Source organism: Drosophila navojoa, chromosome X, assembly GCF_054131105.1.
Source record: "Drosophila navojoa isolate 15081-1374.11 chromosome X, UAZ_NAV_1.0, whole genome shotgun sequence".
Classification (NCBI taxonomy): Eukaryota; Metazoa; Arthropoda; class Insecta; order Diptera; family Drosophilidae; genus Drosophila; species Drosophila navojoa.
In genome coordinates this window covers 14,856,349-14,881,342 of record NC_142895.1, presented here as the reverse complement: position 1 = coordinate 14,881,342, position 24,994 = coordinate 14,856,349, and the positions used below count along the sequence as shown (strand labels likewise).

The following is a 24,994-nucleotide window of genomic DNA, read 5'->3' as shown; positions in this document are numbered from 1 at the left end:
ACCTGTTCATGGCAGCAGCTGCTTTGTTCGTTTTGACCAGTAAAAAGTCGTATAAGTTAAATGAATAGATTTATATATAATCCAATAAGAAATTATTATAAAATATTCATGCAGAATCATGTTTAAAATCTATAGAAATTCCAGGTTTCAAATGTTTAGATACTAGAAATGTTCGCAATTCAAACTAAATGAGAAAGTTCTAAATATTACGTGAAAAGTTGGCAAATAGATAGATATAAAGATGCATAAATAGTTCAAATCGTTGAACAACCTGAAGCTGAATCATGTTTGAAATCTATGAAAATTCAATTTATCAAATGTAAATTCGATTCACGCAAAACTTTTACGATTCCAACTGATGAAATGAATGAAATTGCGCATCTCAACTGAATCTGTCGTTAGAGGATTTCTTTTGGCTGATTGAGGTCTGTTTGATTTGGTGTTTGATTGATTTGAGCATTTTGGCTTTTGGATTGACTCATTGCAGACAGAAGCATTCGCAGACGTCACTGCAAATACTCGATGACGTCTCGAATCGTTACTATCGCGAGGCTGTGCCCATGTCGACGCAGTCGAGCAAGGCCGACTTTAAGGAGAAGGAGCACAGTATATTGCGCCGAAATCCGGACATGACCCAAACGAGCCTCTGCGGCGGCATCGATGGCGACGACGGCGAATCGTCCTCAACAACGACGGCAACGCATGAGATGATGACAAAGGCGGCGATAGCGACCGCACCGGTTAATGCCTGTGATATGGGCTGTCAAACGAGGTAAATGCATGGGGGATTTGTTATATATATATACATATGTGTGTGTGTGTTTATGTGTATATGGGTGTGTTTGTGTGCTTGGGCCTGCCCGGTCATCATCATCAGCATATGTGCAGCACGCTAGACGCACCCAAGCCATCGTACAAATTGCAAAGTCAACGATGAGCAAACAGCAAAAACAATGAAAATGTTTTCATGATGCGGCTTATGATGGAAAGATGCGACCGAGCGCATGGCGCATACGTAGTATCGAAATGGCTTTACATGGGTGCCGGGACGCCTGGCTGCCTGACTGCCTGGGCGCAATGGGGAAAGATAGCTTGTACGAGACCCGGAAACACAGCGCCCGATGCTTGTACAACACAAATCGATGCAAATATTTATATTTGCATGCATCTTCATTGGGCTAGAATCATTTGTACACAGCTGAGTCAGAGCCGGGCAAGGGCGTGGGAGTCGGGGTTGAGGTGGCCTAACAATCACAAGGATGACACAAGCACGCACGCCAGAGATGTGCCCTGCTCTGTGCGACGGTAGTAACAGCATCACAGTGACAGTGATAACGATGACTGTCTTACAGTGACTGCATTGCATAGACAGTATGACAGTGAGTGTATGGGCAGTATTAGCAGTATTATTAGTATAACAGTATAACAGTATAACAGTATAACAGTATAATAGTTTAAAAATGTAACTATATAACAGTATAACATATTATTTTTAGGCAGTGTGACAGTATAACAGTCTTAGTGATATATTAATGGTATGACAGATAACAGATAAACAATTACTGCTTCACGTGGAATCATCCTAGTATAAGAATGACTGCAATAAAGTGACTACACAATTCTGATGCACTATATAACAGTTACATTATTAAGAAAATATTGAAATGGTAGCAGTATGAATATGTCATTGAAGTATTACTAGCATAACATCAGCTATTCAACAGGGTCTGTATAGTATCGACAGCATTACAGGGATATTAATAGAGTAGCTGATTAGGACTGATAATTTAATGCGGACAGTATAACAGTCATTGAATAACTGGGCCATTATAACAACTACTGTTCATCAGTATGAGTGATTATATCAAACGACGACTGTATAACAGTGACAAGACAGTATAACAATGATGGCTGTATAACTGTATAACAGTGGCCGTAAGCACTGCCTATATAACAATGACTGTATAATATAAATAAGAAATTATTAGATAGGCATAATAATATGGTATGACAGTATAACACCGACTGTATAACAGTAATCATACAACATTAACTGTGGATTAGCGTCTATGTAACATACTCAGTATGAAAATGATAGGATGGCAAGAGTCGCGGTATGACAGTGACAATATAACACTGGCAATGAAAGAGGCGGACGGATAGTAAAAATAACATTCACAGTTTCAACAGCGCCCCAAAGGCGAGAACCATATGGCTGATGATGGGGTCGGAGCAGACGCCTTGATTAAGCGCGAGGGTGTGGGCATGAATGTGGATGTGAATGTGGGTCTGAGTCTGGGTCCGGGTCCGGGTCCTGGTCCGGGTGAGGGTTTGTTTAAGGAGCGTGGAAGACAAATATTGAAATGTTTCACTTCTCCTCTTTGCTTACACCTTTTGCACCGCAGGGAGTCGCTGTTCGCGAACAGCCCCAGCGCCGTCGCCACGCTAATGAGACAGAAGTCCGGCTCGTCATCGCTGGGCGGTGGGAGCGTGGCTGGCGCTGTTATGGCACCGCCGCCGCCGCGCTTCTTTTCCACATTCGGCTACGAGCAGGCTGCGGCGCCGGGCCTGATGGCCGTGTCGCCGTCGCTGCCGGTGGCCACGCCTCCGCCGCCGTCAGTAGCAGCAGCGGCTGCAGCGCATCTGGGCACACTGACGCGTCGCAGTCAGATGCACCTGCCACGTGCGCCGTCACAACACGAGTCCATCGAGCTGGAGGAGCGGCACAGCGGCGTCGGCATCGGCGTTGGCAGCGGCAGCGGCAGTGGGCAGCGCTCACATTATGGCGTAATAGTGGCCTCCGCCGTCAAGCCGCAAGAGATCTGCCATCATCATCATCAGCATCAGCAGCAGCTACAGCATCAGCAGTTGCCGCAGCGCACACATCATCCGCATCCTGCGCACCAGCATCAGCAGCAGCAGCAGCAACAGCAGCAGCAGCTGCAGCACCAGATGCAAATGCAGCTGCAGCAACAGCAGCAAGCTCCCAGCGTTGCTACGCGACTGCCGAAGGGCCACGCCCAGCTGCAGGGCCAAACGACGGTGCTGCCCAGCAAGGGCGGCGGCGTCGGCGGCGGCGTCGGTAAGCAGCAGAAGAATGAGGAGTCGAAAGTGTTCATTGACATACGGAATTCAGCGCCAGACGTGATTATCATGACGTCCCATTGACATTTAAGGATTGCACGCCAATCAGCAACAACAGCAACTGCAGCAGCAGCAGCAACAGCAACAGCCATAGGCAACAGCAACAACAACAACAACAACAACAAGGAACAGAAGCATGGCACAATGGCTGGCATATTAACCACAGCAACAGCGACGCCGTTGACACGACACGGACATGCACACGGACGTCGACACAGACACGGATGCGGACTCGGACTCGGACACGGACACGGACACGGACACGGAGGCGAACATGAGCGCGGACATGGAGACGGCGTGGCGCAATCAGGCAAACGAATAGCAAACGCAAACGCCACTTTTCCGGCCGGAACACAATGTCGCATTCAATTGTATTTTTGGCTTTAAGGCCAGGTAATGTTAATTTGCCTAGCCTGGCTTTTGTCGAGTGGGCTGGGGTGGGGTGGGGGTGGGGGTGGCAACTGCTCTTCTTCTTTGTCAAATTTATCCCTATTTAAGCGCAGCCTCTTTGCTGTCGAGCGTAGAAACAGGCACTCAATGCACTTGAATGCAGAGCCCTGCACATGTCCTCAGTCACATATACACATATATATATATATAGCCAAATAGGCGCTGCTGTTCCGACCAATGTACAACTAAACGTGCAGACACTAAGCAGACGCTCGACAACAACATTTGCCAAAGAACAACGACAGCAGGAGCAGCAGCAGCAGCAGCAGCAGTAGCAGCAGCAGCAGCAGCAGCAGCAGCAGCAGCAGGAGCAGGAGCAGCAGGGGAGACAGCGACAACAGCAAGCGCTGACCACCATTTGGACATTTTGAGCATCGCTCTCTTTGGCTCTCTGCCCCGGCTACGCCCTGCCCTGTCCTGTGCCCTCCGCGTGGCCGCAGAGCAGTCCGAATCCTGTTGCTTGACTTGCGGCCAGCATGAGCGATCCGGGAACTTCTTCATTTACATGCATGACGAACGTGACAGGGAGACGAATGGCGAATGTAGCCAGCGAGTGGGTCAGACGCAGTCCATCCATCACGTGCACGTGCAAGCAGCAGCACGTTACCCCCAGCCCCACTCCTGCTCACTTCCACTCTCTTATACCCTCGGCTACCTATCACATGGCACTGAAGCAATTTGCGTGAAAATAGTTTTTAAGTGATTTTCAGCACATTCGTCGCACGTTCGCTGGGGCCGCTCGCTTTCCCAGCTGCTTTAATGATTTTATTAAATTGTTTTCACCGCCCACCCAGCGCTCTCCAACTCGCTCGCTCTCGCATCCATCGTCTCCCCGGGGCTGCCCTCTGTTAAATGGACATACTCAAATATCTCAACGTCAATTTGATTATCTGACTGCGTTCAGAATTCATTTTTTGACGCACAATCATCTTTGACACAGCCCCAACCGCTCGACCGGCGTTCAAGTGGAGTTGCTTCCCCTTCCCTTTCCCCTGCCCCCCTCTCTCTCCGACTCTCCCACTCTCTGTGTCTCTTTGCACGTTTTTCTGCTTTTCACTCCCATCTGGCGCGGAAAACTGTCAACTCACAATTAGCACGGTCACCATATTGCGTTGGCGTTCAATGGCTTTTTCTTCTTCTTGCCCTCTGCCCCAAATTGTGCACCCGAAAAATACATAAAAAAAAGCACAAGAACTACCAGTTGAACGTGTTCCGAAATTCAATTTCATTGAACAAGTTTTGTTTTCTCGAATCTCAAGAAAAACACTTTCGCAATTTCGAGTTTCATTTCTTATCCGGGTGTTCCAAGAAGCCAATAGAGTTCTTAAGTAGTATTTCATGCAATAAGTGTAAATATATAAGTTTATTTTCGAATTAGATTTTGCAATTACAGATATAGATTATGTAGATTATATCTGCACGAATTACTAACTTACAGTTCATGCTATAAATAATCAGCTGGCATAATGATATAGTTAAGAACTTCATAATTAAGCTCAAATGATGTTGCTGCATAAAATGAATAGGGAATTTGTAATGTTTTGAAAATGGTTAGGTTCTCATATTCCTTAAGCGATCTTTGTATGGCGCATCCAAGATTGATGGATGGTTCATTGGAATCGTGAATGCAGAATCAATGATTGATGCACGTTGCTTTTCGTTTATAATGAATCAATGATTGATGAGCTTTATTGATCAATCAATGATATGCTCAATTTACAAATTTCTGTATGCACAGAATCAATGATTGATCAATCAATGGCATCGTATCAATCAAAAGTATTTTCTCTATGATATCAATCAATGATTGTTAATGTTTTGGATATATTGATCAACATATTCAAGGAGTGAGCTCCGTATAACTAGAAACAACGATTGATCCGTAATCAATGATTGATATACTTGTCTGCCTTTCTATATTAAATCTACGATTGATAAATGATTGATTCATTTGATTACCATGTATATTCATATGCAGAATGAGTGATTCATCAATCAAAGACTGATTCATACATTTCTAATATTTGAAATCAGTTATAAATCCACCCAAATTCGTTCATTATGTTTAACATCACAGATTGATTGATTTAAATGTAGATTGATTCATTTGCTTGCTGACAATTTTTCTCGCCTTTCTTTTCCTTTTTTTCAATTTAATTGTATCAAAGTTTTCGTTGTAATTTGGATAAAAGCGCAAAGTTTCGAATATTTGGAATGGACTGACGCATGCTGACAGGGACAAGTGTGAGATGTCTGAGTGAGGGGCGGCGTAGGAGGCGTGGCTGCGTGCGAATGGTACTAAGCTAAAAATGCCAAGCAATTTGATTGATTGAATTGAACGAGGAAGCACGACACAGGCAATGATGATGATGAGCCGAAGAAGAGTGAAATAGAAGGCAACGGACAGCCGATTGGCAAGCGGTCAAAGAGTGGGGCAGATGGGGCAGGTGGGGCAGGTGGGGCGAGTGGCACAAATGGGGCATGGCCGATGTCAATGGCAATGGCGATGGCGATGGCAAAAACCGCTCATTACTCTCCACACGATGCGCTTGTCATGCAGCCTTGCAATTTGAAGCAGGAGTCATTAGCAGGATTAAAGGCTGATTACAAACGGTTAGACGTTAGCTGGCCAAAGTCAATGCCGCCACTGAAAGCAGAGGCTAAAGCAGCAGCAGCAGCCACAGCAGCAGCAGGCGACAACTTGTAGATGCACACTAAAGATGACCCAGCTCAAAGCCAGAGACAGCTGGACACATTGCAAGAGCCCGGCGTCAAATTAAATTTGTATTCTCCGACAGCCGCAAAAGTCATTAAAATATGAAAATTCTGCTCAATGTTGGTGGCGAAAAAAGCACGCAGCCCGTTGGCCGGTTCCGCCGCAATGGAAAATACAATTCGACCAAAAATATGCCGCTTCATTATATAGAATTGTTAACTTTTTTTTCTTTTGAGTGATACAACTCACTTTCAGTTGAATGCGCAGCGACCAGAGGCCCAGAAGCGAGCGATAAGAGATTCGAATCGATAACGCTCATCAGCTAACCTGAGCATGGTTTGACTTGATATGATATATATAGATATATGTATATACTACCCATTAGGCTGCGACTTAATCTAGTCATTCGTTGAACTCATTGAACGAAAGTATTTTCTATATACTACAGCCGAGTTCACTTAGCCTAGTCTCTCTATTCGTATGTCTCTGCAGCTAGAGTATAAAACTTCAGCTGCCCATGTCCATATCATGAATACCTCCTTCAATTTTCAGGAAATCAACAGAAATAATTACAACAATATTACATTGAATTCTGTGTCCATTGAGTACTCAACAAGCTTTGTATGTACATTGCGCATATTCACTATTTGACAAATTTCAATATATCTATGCATTGTATTGTATTATTTGAAGCCTTCTGTGTTGCACATTTCATCCAAATCCGTAGAATAACACAGAAGTTGTTTAAGAAAATGTTTGGTCAATTTAGCGCCTGGCGTAAGCTCTTGCTCCAGCCATGTCAACGCACACACACACATACACGCTCACACAGCTTGCATTGCAGCATAGACTAACCCTTTCAAACATGCTGCTTTAGCCTTGACTTTCGCATTGTTTTCCCGGAATGACGGTGTGCGTAGAGGCGACGCCAGACGTTTAGCTACAGACGCGAGTTCGACTCCTCACGTCAAATTGTATATTTCATAATTTATTTGTTACTTTATAAATAATTTCGATAAATCAATTTAGTGGCATCTGCATTAGTGTGCGTGTGATTTTGTTGATGCATATGCAGATGTGGGCTAAAGTACATACAGCAGCTCGGCATGTGGTACAGGGCATCAGCTGGTCGGGCACACCCGCCTAGCGCTCTCCTCAATTGTTTTACTCACCTGTGCCGCAGTCACTCTCTACTTTATTCGCTTTGAGCTCTGAGTGTGTTTGTTATTGAATCTTTAAGCGCGACTCCTCATAGCTAATGTAATTTCAATAAAGTTTAACTTCAGCTGAAATTGAAGCCTAGCTTTGGCTATTGAGTTCACACACACACACACACACACATACAATACACATTAAGATATCGATATTTTTCTTTTAGCCTAAGCCAATTGGACTCTTAGCCAAATTGTGTATATATATAAGTCGAAAACGAAAGATAAATGTCAACAACAAAAATTAAAAAAAAACGAAGAAATATGAATAATGCAAATTTATCGATTTTACTACAATAAAATGGATATTACAAGTATTTTACTCGTAATTGTCTAACTAGTTAAGGCATAAAAAATGAATAAAAAGTTTTTTGTATAATATATATATAATTTTTTTTTTTAATAACGCAGAATATACTTTAAGTATATCAAAAAAGATAGGGGGAAAAAAAACAGAAAACATAACAAAAAAGAATCAACTACTATTAAAATTTTTACTAGATGTTACGATAAAAAAAAACTGTCTAAATAAATTAATTAATGATTATACATATACATGTATATACTATACATACATATATGTATGTAATAATTTTTTTTTTTTGACTAGCATTAACACGCATTAAAAACTAACGACTGCATTGTGTGTAAACTAAAGTAAATTGACGCGATAAAAATACAAATTTAAGCGAAACTGAGCGGATAACAAAAGTTTATAATGAGAGCATAAAAATAATTTAGTTTAAGTAAGCCAAATTTTATGTGTGCAACAAAGAAAAGAATTAAATGTGTAAAATAAAAAAAAAAAAAAGTCGAATGCGGCAAAATAAAAAATTTTCATTGTGCAAACAAAGCAAAATTTGATGTTTCATTTTGGGTTTCAGGGGAGATTTTTATTCACTACGGCATACGCTACCCGCAGCTGAATTCCAGGTAGTTTCTCAGCTTGGGCTTCGCTCATTTCCGTTTCCTCTTTCGAGCGCGCTTTCATTTCGTAAAGCCGTTAAGGCTCGAAAGCTCTCTGAACTGCAGCCGAAGTGAAGCTTGGCAAAAACAACATTGCATTCATATCTCGGGTTTGTGTCTTTGCTATGTGCTAAACGGTTAAAAGCGAGTTTCGTCAAAAGAGATTTCTTTTGTTGTAAAGGGAAATTTTCAAAGCGGTTTCGTTGAAAGAGAGGTATTTTAAGAGCGCGTGAGAGTGTCTTGGCTAAGCCCACAATTGTCCTTTTGGGCATTTAACTAAATATCACTCAACGAATAACATTTCCTGTCATACTGACATACTGCCTGTCATACAGAATCCACATTTATGCAGGAATAGAGCTTTTGCCAGAACGTTAAGTTTTCGCGGTTTACAGGCTGTGCTTGGCAAAGCTGTGCGAGTACTTATACACATGCATGTCTATCTACGCAACAGCTGTTCTAGCTCCAACTTAAAGCTCTATGTTGTATAAACTTTGCATATATCCTGCTCTATGCCATCACTTCTACCTGTCGAGTCTTTAATAGCCATCACATTCATATACTGCACATTGCTTTATTGCCAACAGCCAAAAGTAGGCAACAGAAATTAGCAATTCCCAAGTAGAACATTTGCGAATCAACTGCTGCAACATTATTGCTGAGCATTGCGGCGCAACATATTCTTGACTCTGATTCTTTCGCCAATCACAAAAGAAGAAAGAATAAATCAAACAGATCTATTAGAGCTGGCATCATTTTTGGTATTGATATACAAATTTACGCAGATTTTGTAGTCAAATAACTCACAGAGAATTCAGAAAATGATTCCAAGTTTGTAAACAACAAATTTAAGTGGAATCTGAATATAAATTTTGGTTTGCCAATAAAAGGAAATGTAAAAAAAAAAAATAATAATATAATAATATAATAATAATAATAATAATAATAATATAAAATAATAATAATAATAAATAATAATAAAATAAAATAAATAATAAGTAAAATAATTTATATACATTTATTAGGAAATTAAAAAAAAAAAAAAAAATATTGGCAAAGTATTCAGTAAAATAATTTATATTGATGAATAAAATATTTATTAATCAATATAATAATAAATATATAATCAATATATATAAAATTAATTATAATACTATAAATATATATTAAATAAATTAAATATTTATAAATCAAAAATTCCAAAGTAAAAAGATGAATATAATATAAATATTATTAAAAATCTTAGGTACTCATACGCTTCACACACTCCATTCACATCTAATCAAATTAAAATGAAAAATTATTTCGGTATGAAATTTGAGGCGGAATATCTCACTTCATATCATCGCAAGTTCTTTTGAGGTAAGCCAACAAAATGTAATTATTTTTTATTGAACCTTCTTTTTATGGCTCAATACGCTAGGCCGCTGCCTGCGGCAGAGCCAAGTTCATAATTTTGACGAGCTTCAGGTGGCTGGCTCAACGAATTTGTATACAAATATTTCCATGGCGGATGTAAAAGCGGATTAAAACTGGCTTACACTTTTAATAATAAGAATTTTAAGGCTGCTTATTAAACAGATCAATCTTGTGCGCAGCATAAGCATGGTTAGGGAGAGAGAGAGGGAGTGGAGTGAAAAGAGGGAAACAGAGAGAGAGAATGATAGCGACGCCCATTTACCCAGTGCCACCCACAAGGCAAAAGCTTAGGGGTGAAAGAGAGAGTGAGAGAGAGAGCGAGAGAGAGAGAGAGAGAGAGAGAGAGAGAGAGAGAGAGAGAGAGAGAGAGAGGGAATTGAAGTGAACAAAAGAAAATGGCGCTCTTTAAGCATGATACAATAATTTCCTTACGACTCGGAAATTTCCCATGCACACTCACGCACACGCATGCCGTGTGGCGAGCTTGTGGGGGAAAGAGATAGCAGCACATGTCGCACAGTGGGCGGGATTTTATGCAACGTCGACGCGTCGCTCGACGGGTGGGCGGAGGGTCGTTCGCTCGCTCGGTTTGGCATTTAATTAAGTGCTAAAAACTTGGGCACAGCACCCTCCTCACCATCAAGCCCGCCCCTCGCCCATCGCCACTCACCCCTCACCGGGCGAACGACGCTGAACAGCGTGCGATTTTTTAAAATTAAAACAAGCCGATGATTGATGTACTCGACGCTAATAAGTGTCCGCCAGTTGAGCCGTCGAGCCATCGAGCGAGATGGCAAACGGTCAGCAACGGGATTGGCTGGCCAAACACTTTATGGCTGGCCATCGCAGCCCAAGCATGCGGACTAATGAATATTGTTCGCGCTTTAAGAGCTCTGCCGAGCAAAGGAGCAGGAGAGGGCGAGAGCGCTCTTTAAGAGCTTTAGGAAAAGTCCTACAGCCACACCGCGCCCGACTACGCAATGCCCTCCAGGAGTCCACTGCGCAACCATTTCATATATCTATGGAGGATTTGTCATTGCTCGGCTATATGTTGAACGATCAACAGGACTCTCTTTATTTTTTCCATGAGGAATACCAAAATATTTCCAATCAGACTTTTACATGCTTTCTATATAAACTTCTATACCAAGGGTCAAGAGTCTGTCGGCTTTGGCTTTGAGTTGGGTTAGTCTAAGAATCAAGAATCAGCAGCAAATTTTTTGGCCAAGAACAGAGCAAAGAGCAAAGTAAGTTTTTCCTGTACCCAAAATTGAAAGAGGAGAAAACTATGATCTTATCGATGAGATAAAGACAGAAGACATAGGAGCGAAGGACAAGCTGAGCAAGAGTTGAAGTAACTAGGAAGTAACTATTATATATTATTGATCGAATCTGAAGAGAATTACTATGAAGATAACAGAATACATATAAAACGAGTAGAATCCGTTTAAAGCGACGCTCCAGGGATGCACGATTTTTCATCGCTATATCCAGAGGACGCTATAGCCAAGAAGAGGGACTTTTCTATAAGCTTATAGGGACTAGCCAAGACATCGAACAAGGGGAACGGAGTTGATATTACTTTGTATATGTATATGTATATGATCGAGTAGACGAAGGCAACATTGAAGCAGGAACTGAGCAAGATTTGGCAGAAATTATGGATGAAATCTGCAGAGAATTGCTTTGAAGGTAACATATGTAAATATCTGATATGATGTATCCTATGTACATCAAAAAGCAGAGAACGTTTGCCTTTTGACTAGCCCGCATATAACTATAAGTAAATGATATACGTATTACTTGTATATATATTTGCATACATATACTACTGCACATATTTCTTTAAATACACATACATCTAATTTGATTCCATATACATACATATATGCACATATGTTCTACAATCTTTTCATTAATGACCATAAGAGTATAAGAGCTGCAGAGAGTAGTTCGAATTTAACTCCCCGTCATCTAATTGAATTAGAGACTGTTTAGTTGCTCTTCTTCTTTCATGATGCGCTTGCAATTTGAACTCTTTGAGAACAGGCTGACTTGGAATGCTAATCTGCCCATCGCTAGCCGCAACACGTTCGACGGGCGAGCGAGTGGCCCAGTCAGTGAGCCCAGTCAGTGAACTGACCCACCTGGTGGCTGCTGGCTAACCGCACAGAGAGTCGCATTCAATTGAGCGATTACCCTTTCGGTGGCAAGGGCAGGGGCAGTAAGTGTATCTCTTAATGGGCGGCACATGGTGTGGCATGAGCCAACGGCCAGCGGGCGAGCATATGCTGACGCATCATTTGTGGCCGCTGACCAGTGGACGGTGGACAGTGGACCGAGTTGAGTCGAGTCCGGTGAAATAAAAGAAATGCGTTGTCATAAATCACGAAATCGGCAAATAAATTTCTATGCGCCAACATTTCAATATACAAAATAGTCAGAAGGAGTCGCCGACGAAGAAGGAGCTGGGGAAGGAGAAGGAGGAGGAGACAGAGCCAGAGACAATGCACCTCACACTGCAGCCATAAATACATTATCTATAGTTTCCACTTAGCTGCACAACGGTCCCACTTACCGGACGGCGCTCGGCCAAAGGTGGTTTGGGCTCCGGCTCACCCACTGGGCGTAAATCATAACGGCCTCATATAATGGCTAATGTGCACTCATAAATGGATAAACGCATGCCATATGCTCGGTGGCTCAGTGGCTCGCTAGGCGGGTGGGTCGATGGGTCGGTGGCTCGCCAAGTCCAAGCAATGTGATTTTGTGTGCGTGTCATTTATGGGTCATTTACCCAGCGAAACTGGAGCATTATCAAAATAGTTGCCTTAAACCAAGACTCGCTCTGTTGAGAACTTATCGCCTTCTGATTATTTATTGATATACTTATATGTTTCAACTAGGAGATAGCATCAGTTAGTTGTCTTAATATTCGTCAAGTAAGCGATTTTTATTACAGCCTTTTTAACGAATCGCATTTCTTTATATTTGGAGAATGTTTTGGATATTTCAATTGTGATATTGCTCAATAGAAAATTGAGTAAAGATTGACTCTTTGGCAATTCTCATCAAATAAAAGCTTATTCTTCTACAAATTAACCATTGGAACACAAAATCCATAGCTTTGATATATATCGATATATCGATAGGCGCGAGTACCATATCTAGGTGATAGGTACCATCTCTCAGTTTTTAGTCACAAATATTAATATTAATATTTCAATTAAATAACTTCTGTTAACTCGGATAGAGAAAAGTCTCTATCCACCAACAACAAGAATAAAGCCCTGTCCATAATTATGAAAAATTGTGCCCCGAATTGAGCTACCTAGTACTCATTTGAATCGTACACGAAGTGAATTTTCAAATCAAAAGATAGAAAGAAGAGTCTTACAAATACATATATATATATATATATACATACATATATACTTTATATCCGTACAATAAGAAACTCTTTCTAAAGCTTATCGTATAATTTTCTGCCAACTTCCTCTAATGACTCAACAAAAATCAAACTATGAACATACACATATGGCTATAGACGGCATTTCAACTGGGGAAACACAATAAAGAAGCTACAGCTACACAATTGGAGAGCTAACTTATTCCAGAAAAGAGTCAAACAGTCGTTGATGTCAGCCATAAGCATATATCTTTGGTTATATAGCATTTAACAATAATATGTATAATATATTAAAATAATAAATTGAATATAATAATGATACTGCGTGACGTAGTTCGCCTTTCAATGTCTATATTGGGTTTCTTTGACTTTTCCCGTTCCATTTCATTTCACTTGAACTAATTATATCAGGTCCACTTCAGACGGACAAGGACTGCGTGAAGCTATCGTAGTATGAATAAGTACGGATCTATCTGCTTCAGCTGGCATTTAATATAGATTATTTATATGTATATATAATATTATATATAGAAGAGGCAAGATATCCAATGAATAATATTCCCGCAACTATTTAATATGCTAATGAATTCAAGGCCAGAAGCTCCTCCTGCTGTATATCATAAATCGAATATGAGATCAATAGAAATTTCTACCCAAGTAAATCTGAGTCTCCCTCTAAAACCCGCAGAGGCCATTGCGCCATGTGAGAACTTGGCGCAATTGACGCACTTGCTCCAGTTTTATGGGCCAGACCACACACACACACGCCGTCACACTCTCTTACGTCTCTCCATTTAGCTGTTGAGCAAGTTGACTTCCTGCCTCCGCCTCGCTGAATGTTAATTTTTCGATCAGCGACCCCTTTGAGCTGGAGTCGGCGTCACAGCGTTTCCGATTGCGTCTGAGCAAATCCTGTTTACTGCCTGTCAACTTATAAACAGTTTTCAATAATAATGAAAAACTTTTGCGGCGGAAACAAGTCGAGACGTAAAACTCAAGGCTAATGCGATAGCAACGATTGAACAGAAAGAAAAAAAAAATGGAATACAAAAAGAGCATATATGTATATATATAGAGAAAATTAAGGATTATAATCATGTAATAGAAGAAATTGGAAGAGCAACAACAGATTGAATGCGCTGGGCAACATTTCCGGTTCGAGCATCAGGAGAGAGGCACTCACAGTGTGAGACGAGCCGATTGTGATGATGATGATGGTACAAAATGACCAAGGGCCAAGATGAGCTCGTTGCGGGGCATGACTTCCTCTCCCTCTCTCGCTCACTCTCTCTCTATCTCACTCTCTCTCTCCGCACCGATATCGGGCACAAAGAGCTTTATGATTTTCCGGTCAATACAATTGAAAACGGTTGCGTTGCATCCTTACAAATCAACAAGCATGACACATTGCCATTGTTGTTGCTGCTGCTGTTGTTGTTGTTGCTGTTGTCGTTGTTGATATTGATGCTGAGCCAGCAATAAGCAGCTCGAAAAAAAGAAGAAAAAAATAACAGAAATGAGCATTCAAACTGCCAACAACTCTCAGTGCAATGACAATGAGTAAGTGTCTGAATTGGCTTTGTTCTCCCTCTTTTTTATGCCTTCACTCTCTCTCTCTCTCTCCCGGCTTCTCTGCCCTTTGTTTGGTCTCTCCTTTTCAATCGCATTGAAATCTGAACAAGTCGGCCTCGTTTTAGCCCATTCATAGATCAACTAATGATCAATAAATTTCCTGTTTCTTGCTCCTCTCGGTGCCAGGACTTGACTTGAGTTTGTTTAGAGAATCCTGAAGGACTTCCAAAGTGGATATTTGTACTGTTAATTATATAGATAAGGACATTGTCAGCGATGAGGTACTGAATAGAGGTATATATACGTACACCTATCTATATGCCTGTCTACCTGTCAGCTAAATCAGATCAGTGACGATGGGCGATTTATCTGCTGCGGCTTATCGGAACTAAATTAAATTCATATTCTATATCAGAAATGAAAGAAAGAGAAAGAGAGAAAGAAAGTGAAAGAAAGGGAAAACCAGAAGGATAGAGGATACGGGGAAATCGAATTTAGGAGAGAGAGAGATTTAGAAGGTAACAAGATAAAGCGAGAGAGAGGAAGAGACCAAGAGGGAAAAAATAAAATGATATATCGAGAGAGAGAAAGAGAGAGGAGAGAGAGAGAGAGAGATAGAGAAAGAAAGATAGCTAGATAGCAAACAAAAAGTCATAAGGAGAAAGGATATTGAAGAATATTTTGTGTAAAAAAATCAAGAGAGCGAGAGAGAGAGCGAGAGAGAGCGAGAGCGAGAGAGAGAGAGAGATTAGTATGACACATAATCTCTCTCTCTCTATTGACAAGTTATGTCAACTGAAACTAAACTGGGTAATGTATGTAAATACACATGCACGCATACATGTGCATGCGCATGTATCTATGTATATGTAACTCCCACTACATACCATATCCAATCATTTATGGCTGGGGACTGCTCGGTCTGGCTGTCCATTTCGTGGCCCTTGCGCTGCCCTTGCTGCCCTCGCTGCCCTTGGCTCGTGCGAGTCCGTAGTCCGCTTTCCACTTGCTCGCTCCGATTTGCACGCATGAGCTGCTCATGAATGCCGAAAACGAAACGCGTCGCGTTTGTTTGCCCAGTTAAATCTGTTTGGCGTCGCATCTCCGCCCCGCCGGCCGCAGAAACGCCGTGCGTACACCCTCGAGCAACACCCTTGTGTCTAACCAGATTTCAATTTGTGCGCTTGGCCCGAGCCGGAGGAAAGTGTTTATGAGATTTTTGCAGTGAGACGCGCTGCTAAATGGCCGAGACGAGCACGAGGAGCGGCGGCAGGGGGGGTGGGGGATGGGGCGAAGGTACGAGACGACTGCCTGGAGATTTGCTTGACTTTTATTGTGTTGTTATTGTATTTTGCTATGCTGGTTAGAGCCGGGAGAGTGAGAGTGTGTGCGTGTGTGTGTTTATTAACACCCTCGCACAGGGCGAAGGAGAGACGGTGGTGGGGCGAGAGAGGGAGAGGGGGAGGGAGAGGGAGAGTGAGAGAGCGACGAGCGGTCACATTTGATGTAATGTGACATGATGGCTTCATCAAAAGCGCATTAAAAACAAAGCGTGTAAATTGCGTTAAGTAAACAGAGCGAACCAGAGAAGAATAAAGTGCGAGAGAGTGAGAGAGAGAGTGAGAGAGAGGGGGAGAGAGAGGGGCATGGAGATGGCGTAAGAGAATTGCCAACTAAATTTGTTTGCCATGAAGCCAAATCCGAGAGCCAACTGCGATTCCCATTTCAATTCCAATTTCAATTCCGATTCGCTTCCTCCTCCAGCCGAAGCCAGCGAATGCTCGTAAATTAGCCCGTGTTTCCATAATTCAAAGTCAGCGCGGCAAATGATTTACACAGGCCGTAAGATATACGACAAAATACTAACGAGAGCAGGCAAGCAGAAGGCAAATAATGAAATAGCCCAAAAGTGAACGACTCGCAAAATATCCTGGCCGAGAGCACGGCAAGGATTTGCCGGGGGGCTCCACGGTATTGCTGAACTGGGCACGGAATTATTACAGGCCAATGCACTTAACAAGTGTCCTGGACAAACAAAAACTCGAAAAGGCAAATCAAGGCAGCAACGGCAGCAGTTGCAAAAGGATTCAGGCCATTAAGTTCCGGAAGCGTGTGTTGATAACCAGACAACAAGTACGAGTCCTGCTGCAAATGCAAAAGATACGACTGCGGCCAGGACTTTGCCCTGGACGAGCTCTGGCGCTGTCCTGACTGCGAATGCGAATACGTTGCAGTCATTTGCTGCGGGGCGCGGCTCAAAGGCGTAAATATGCAAAAAAAAAAAAAGGAAAAGAAAATGAAAATCAAAAAGAGAAGAAGAAGCAGCCCAAAGAGAAGAAATAAACTCTAGCTAAACTTTTAGCTCGTTGAGGATTCTCTGTATGCGGGATTCAGCCAGCTTGAGCAGAACTCATAAATACTCTAAAAATAAAATATTACCTTCATTCCATAAATATAAAAAACATATCATATTTATTTTTAATATATATAAAAATTGCCCATTTGCTAGTAAACTTTGTAAAAAAAAATATATGAACATAATTCTGTTTTTCTCTTGTTTAATTATTTATAATATTTAAGGTACCTGAAATTCCTGAAATACAAGATTATATTTAATTTTTTTTGTTTTTAACATAATAATATTTTATATATTGCATATTTTAAAATTTTAAAATATTATTTATTGTTTGAAATTTTATATAAAGATTCCTAAAATATTAAAACTATTTTATATATAAAATATAATTCCAATTTTTTTTTAATTACATAAAAATAGTGTAATTTTTGTTGTAATATTTTAAAATATTATTTATTATTTAAACTTTTATATAAAGATTCCTTAAATATTAAAATTGGTTGTAAATATTAAAAATAATTCCAATTTTTTTAAAATTACATTAACATAGTGTAATTTTTGTTGTTAAATATTTATAATCGTAAGGCATACAGAAAATTCTACAAAATAAATTCCTAAACCTATAATTTATTATTGGAATTTAAATATTTATAGCAAATCTTAGTAATTAAATTATGAGCAAAATTAATTATTTTTTAATAATTAGTACTTTTTTTTAAATAAATTAAATATTATTTAAATATTAAACATAACTTTGAGTCTTTGTTAGGTACTACTTCATCCTATCCATAGTATTTAATGACATTTCGAAAGTATATACTATAAATAAATATATTTGAGTGCCTTAATTATTTGATTTATAGTTCGGCAGCGTCGCGCTGGTCTGGCCATTGCGTGGAAGTGAATGAGATGAATTAAGCAACCCTTCCGCATTGCATAAATCATCGAATTAATCGCCGGGGCCAAGTGCGCAGACCACAGCATGAAATTGTTGGCGAAACTAAAAAAGCGGAAACGGAAACGCACACACAGTTGGCCACATCCAGATCGAATGCCGTTCCGAATGTCATTTTCAAGTGGTTTTAAAATGATTTTGTGGCTCATTTTTTTTTTCCTTTTTCAAAATCGGGAATTGAAATTTGAAAACAACAAAAAAAACAACTTGAAATTCGATTTAAAAATCTTGACGCTACAATTGAACGGCGACACATTTCCGCTTCCGTTTGGCTGGCAACAAAAAAGGATTGACTCTTAGGGTCGATCTCAGGCCATTTGGCCGATGTTGTTAGCCTTTGGCTTTACGTTTCATTTAGCAAACGATTTCATTAACTAAAAAGCGCAGCTCGACACAAGGGTGACCCCTGCCTCGGCACATATTGCGCCTGTCCTCGTTGTCCTCGGCCTCGTCCTCGTCCTTGTACAACGAGCTGTCCAAAACGAGTGGGCGGTTGGTTGGTTAGGTGGGTGGTTGGGTGGTTCAGTTGGTTGAGTTGTGTGACCCTTGTCGATGCTGCTGGCGCATGTTGTACGCTCTTTTTTTTTATCGCCATTCAAGTTTGTTTTTCCGCTTAAAGTATTTTTATTGAATAGTCGTCTTATCGTTTTTTACGACCCGCCAACCACTCGCCCGTGTCCTGTGCGTCACAATTGCCAGGGTCACCCCGCTACCTCACCCCACGCACTTGCCCACCCCATATGCCTCATCATCGGCCATCGGCCGCCGCGTCGTGTTCCGAGCTGGCTCCCCATTAATGCTAATCTAAACAAATTCTTGCCATCAAAGGGGCCAATTTCCATGCCCTGGTCCACATTCGACTTCCATATAAAATATTGTCAATCAATTCAATTACAAGTTGACATCATTGTTAGTTATTGTTGACGTCAATTGTGCCAGCTCCCCCCCTCCCCCTGCGACTCGCCCCTCAGTGATTTATGTGGCACTTGGTGCCTCGTTACTTCCTTCAGTGGCCAGTGTCTAGTGCTCTACATCTTCCGTCCACTCGCCGTCTGTCCGCTGGCCAGCAGCATCCTGTATGGCCATTGTCGAGCAGAGTCTTTGTGCCGTTCGAGCAGAGTCCAAGTGAGCAAAGTCGATTTGCTTGACTCGTTGTATGATTCTTAAATATGACCCTGGACATCTGACTGACTGAATGACTGAAAGTAACTATGTTTAGTATAAATCTTACTAAACTTGTGCTAGCTGTCAGTTTGAATGTCTTTCCTTTCTTTCTCGCTAACATATTTATATCTGTATGGCATGAGGCTACTCGTGGGTACCCTTGAATAGAACTCAACGTCCCAGGGATGAGAATTAAATATTGTAAGAATCATATTTGATCGTATTTGATTTTAATGAGAATTTAGAATACATACCGTATATTTATCATAGAATATTTACATTCGCAATCTTATGAGAGTTGCCTTACGGTCGGTAAAGGCTCTCCCATGGGATAATCTGTATATTGTATATTGACATAGATCATATTATGTCATCTATAGGCTCTTCGAATTGGAGTCAATTCTTTTTATCTAGCTATTCATCTACCAAAAGGTAAAGTTCCATATCGATAGTATATTATATATCGATATACTCTAATATAATAATATAATATCATATCCCTTATTCACATCGATATATATCGATTACAGCACAAGTATGTTTAATGCATATTTATTTCCCCGCAGAGGCAGCCACAACACTCTCCAACTCTATCATAATTAAATAACTCTTGCAGCACCTTTTCAACATCCAAATTCTTGTATTTGTCTCTCAATGCACTCTCCTCAGTTGTCAGCAAATTGGCGCATCTGCCTTTTAAGGCGAGTGTCCGTTGCGGTAAATGTCTACTCGAATTTCGTGGCCCCCGTCGCCCGGGCCCAGCCCGTTCACCCCTGTCGACCTGGACATGAGCAGGAGTCGCACGCCCCCGCGCAATTAGACGGCACACGGCAACGCGAACCTCAACCCTTTCTGGATGGCCAACTTAATGACTTCCGTTTGGTGTGCGGTTCGGGTGCAAAGCGCGGTTAGAGTTAATTGCCGACTGCTGCGCAGCGAGGACGACGGCGCCCAGAAATGTTGTGACGTGCGAGCGCCAGGACGTGAACGAGCGCGAGGAATTCTATTGATTGATTTCTCTATTGTCTGCACCCTCAAAGTTTGTTTGAGTTCGCGGCTCAGTGTTTGCCTACAAATCGCTATTTGATTTGTTGTTGTTTGCTGTCGCTTCGTTTCGTTTGTTTATCAATAATAATGCAATCAAAATCAAAGGTCAAACACTGGAGCTGCCTCAGCTGTTGATCTGCAATCAGATCTCAGCAGAGTGAAGAGAAGAGGAGAGACAAGAATATGTATAAAGGGTTCTCGATCCTGCCACCATTTCCATGCTCAGGTGCTGTTGCACGTGCAACTTACCCCCAGACTCGACGCTAATGGCTGCTGCCACATTATTGTTTGTTGATTTCAATTTTGATTTGCTGCGACCCCCAGCACCCGAGCTCGACACACACTGAAGTCATATCAATATCGTGGGAAGCACTAAGCACACAGAGGCTCTCGGCGCGTCATATTCAAATTAGCCAAAAGAGCAACAAACACAAAGAGAGACAGAGAGAGAGAGAGAGGGAGGGAGACACACAGTCAGCAATATTGAGCAGGAATATCAAACGCCAACGCGAGGTCATGTGAAAGTGCAAATTTATATTGGCTTAATGGCTGTTATACACTGCTCTACAAAAGGGGCCAGACCCGGGCCATATCAAGCTGTGAGAATGTCTGTAATAAACTAAAGTCTATATGTGACGGGGGTGGGGGTGGGGGGGAGTGAACAACATGAGCCAGGACTGCAGATGATAAATGGTTTATCATCAAATATACTTAGCTGGACAGCTCTGATATATCTACTCATATCATATTCATATATCCAGGCAATGCGCCGCGCTAGAAATGATATACCCTTGATGGGCTTTCATTGTGCTTTAATGTCAGCGAGCTAAGTGCACAATCTCTCACAATATTCCAGGATATTTGCTAAGTGAATATATTTTCCTATTCTATCTTCCTTGCGCTATTTACAGGGTATTTCATTTTTGTTTTTAATATTTTAATTTCGAATAAGGCTAATTACAGGGTATTCCGGATGAGCTCTCTAGTCTATATTTAAATTCAGAATAAGGCTATTTACAGGGTATTTCATTTATTTTTTAATATTTAAATTTCGAATAAGGCTTATTACAGGGTATTCCGGTTGAGTTCTCTAGTCTAGCTAATGCTCTTATGCTCATTTTTTTATATATTTAAATTCAGAATAAGGCTATTTACAGGGTATTTCGGTCGAGCTAATGCTCTATGTGTATAACTCCTTTTTTTTTCAATATTTAAACTCCACATTAGACTATTTACAGGGTATTTTGGTACTACTCAAATTTATTCAATATTAAAAATCTGCATTAGCTCATTTCTTGGGCTATAATATACATTTATGAGCAGAATTGTTCGCCTGAAATTCTGTAAGCATTCTACAGGGTATTTAAGTCGAGCATTGTTCTGCCATTGCAAAGCTTAACATATTTGAATGATGTATTAATTACATTTCATGAGTATATATTGTGGGTGCTGGGTTTACTTGTCCTCCTGAGGACCTTTTACAGGGTATTGAAGTCAATACTATGGCATACTAACAGTTCAGTTACATTCTTTTCCTAGGGTATGTGCATTGGGTACAACTGTTGTCCTTGACAGCCTTAGGCTGCTTACAGGGTAGCACACATGTCTGTCTTTCCGCATTTCAGCCCTGCTTAAATTTATTCCTAGGGTATATGCTAGGACCGCCTTTAACTTGCCCAGCGACAGCTCATTTACAGGGTGTTTCAGTCGAGCATAAAGTGCTTGCCTACATTGGCCTATGGGCATTTGTGCATTATACCCGCCTCAGCCGACTTACAGGGTATTCCAGTCGAACACATTTGCTCATCTATACTTATTTGTTAACTTTGATTGTGGGAGAGACAACATTCACACACTCTTTCAATCATTCAGTCACTCAGCTGCTGTTGTTGTTGTTGTTGTTGTTGTTGTTGCTGTTGTTGCTGCTGCGTGTTGCCTTTTATGCAAATCATTGTAATGCAATATTTAAATTGATGTTCGGTGGCTTTTTAATGGCAAACACTGCCAGACACGCAACGCGGCCCACAAAGTGCTCCGTTTCCCGGGCTGCAACTGGGGCGACGAAGGCTCGAGGGCTCGCAAAGGGTTTCGCCTTTGGCCTCAACATGTAAATTACGAACAGATTCGTGTGAACTCTCAAGTCGGCCAAGTCGGCGCCTAATGGAACCATTTGTGATACTGCACTTACAATGACTAAATATTAAATATAATATATATATGAGAATAGATTAGATTAGTCGGAAAAAATTGATCTACTATAGAGGACTTTTTTAGTGGATCATTCAGAGAGTAAAGGAGACTGTTAGTGAATCATTTCTCAGAATGGCCCGGACTCAAAACTTATTAATGGAAAAGAGACGCTAATTGATTCACTCTGTTGATTTACGAGCTCGCTTACAATTTGCACTTGCCTCGTTCGATGTCAGCCAAGGCTAATCCCGGCCGCAAAGCCGACGCCGCCGTTGCCGCTGTTGCCGCCTTAGCGCCCACTGGCTGAGGGCCGAGGTGTGCACAAATGGCCAACAGATTGGCCGCATCTTCATAAATAAAGACGTGTGCCCAGTGGAAGCGAATGGATGAGAGGCGGAGTAGAGGGGGAGGGGGTGGTGGGGGGAGTGCACGCGCCTGCTAGGGCCAGCTGTTGGCACGTGTGGGATGCAACTGAAAAACAACATTGCGAACATCATCGGAGGTGGTGGGGGAAGTGGTGTTGGTTGGTTGCTTGCTTGCTTGGTGGTTGGGTGGGTGGTTCAGGCTGCACACAGAAACAATTGACTCGACAAGATTACAAGCAGGAAATTCAATTTTAAAAGCAGCTGCCACGTGTCCTTTTAGTGCTTGAAATTGTTACAGTTATTGAGTCCTGCTGCCCGTGTGGGCTGCCTTGTGGTAATGGTAATCGTAATGCTGGTGGTTGCTTGGCGGCGGCGGCGTCGACGGCGGTGGTGGTTGTTGGATTGCCCACGCGGTGAACTATGAATATGTAATTTTGGCAACATCGATGAAAATTGAGCAATAAACGCGCCGAGGCGAGCCGAGCCGACCCGAGTCGAGCTGCATTGCGTTACAAATAAAAACAAAAGGCCCGCTGGCAGTGGCAACGGAAACGGAACAAACACCACCAGCCCACCAGCCCATCAGCTAGACAGCGACCCACCGAACGACACCGCCAACCCACCAATCGAGCAACGATGACGACGGCGACGACGTGTTAATTTGCAGGGTGGCTTTCTAGACAGCAGCGACGACGAAGGCGACGGCGGCGGTGGCGGTGGCGGCGGCGGTGCTGCGGTGGCTAAAAGGGCGTGTGATTGACTTAATTGACTATGAAAATGAGAAATTACATGCAGATAATGACGATGGTCGCGAAATGAACAACAAACAACCGCTGCCAGCAACAGCCGCAGCCACAGCCAACAACAACAACAACAATTGCGCTGGGCGTTATTAAATTTTTCAATACCCAGTCTCACACGAGTCGCCGCTGGGGCATGCCCCGCCCTCCCCGCAACGCCGCTAACAACTGTAAAATGAGCCATCAACTTTGATTTAATTTGATTTGATTTTCATTCCCACCGCCCACAGCGCGCCCCTCCTAGCCTAGCCAGCTCTCTCGTCCCAGCACACCTCGTCGCGCCCCGCTGCGCGGCCTTCCGGCGCTTTATTGCAGCACATTGGCTAATTAGAATTGCGACTTTGTGACTTTGTAGTCCTGTCGCATGCCGCATGCCGCATGCCACATTGTGTGAGAGTTTTGTCATTAAAATTGCATTTTATTTGCGGCCAGCGGTCAAGCCGACGAACCAACTAATTGAAAATGCCAAATCCTGGCCAGCTCCATGGGTTTCATTACTCTGCTGGGAGCAGCAGCCCCATAGGGAATCAAATGTATCTATAAGGATTTTTGGACACTGTCAATTGATGAATCTATACAAAATACAGCTCTTTATATAGGTTAAGAGAACCCTAGCTACTGCAGAAGGAGTCCTCAGCAAAGGCAAATAGACTTGGTATCCAATGAAGTTTCGTATATATTCAATGAATAATCTATATGAATGCAGAATAATTAATAATAATAACAAGAATGCGAATAATAGCAAGAGCAATTAATAATAATAAACAATAACAATTTGGTACAAGGTCTACATATATCTTTAGGTAGTGTTAACTGATATACAATAGGTGTAAATATATTTATCTTTTTTTGTAATTACCGTATATTGTTAGGCTATAATCTAGTAATAATCAAATGGATCTAATTTAGTTACAATTTAAGTACAGTAGAATGCGCTTATAGCGTCCGTACGGCAGACAAACTTTTGCGAGCAGACTCATATGGTTATCGTAGTTATGGATGTAAGTACAGTACCTTGAGCGTCGTTATAACCGGATTCTACTGTACATATATGTAAATACATTTGAAGAATTCTGTTATTTTTTTAAGCATGATATATTTATTTTCTGGATCTATCATTTTTATTGAAAATTAATGTTTGATATAAATATATAAAGCGTACTCTCTGATTGGAAATGCTTGAGTCTACGACGTGATCGTAATCGAGACAAAGGTATTTTAAAGATATTT

General features: G+C 41.6%; 1 protein-coding gene across 3 annotated transcripts in view; it reads left to right on the top strand.

Moving 5' to 3' along the window:
• Neto (Neuropilin and tolloid-like) overlaps positions 1-7,786 on the top strand; it is a 107,324-nt gene extending 99,538 nt beyond the window's left edge. For 2 of the 3 annotated variants that reach the window (XM_089265175.1, XM_089265173.1), the window contains exons 11-13: positions 488-772; positions 2,406-3,537; positions 3,648-7,786. In XM_089265175.1, the coding sequence (XP_089121301.1) occupies positions 488-772; positions 2,406-3,168 (1,048 nt within the window). In that variant the 3' untranslated portion in view covers positions 3,169-3,537; positions 3,648-7,786. The remainder of the gene's footprint in view (positions 1-487; positions 773-2,405; positions 3,538-3,647) is intronic. The other variant, XM_089265174.1, reaches the window with a different exon arrangement.
• The last annotated feature ends 17,208 nt before the right edge of the window (positions 7,787-24,994 follow it).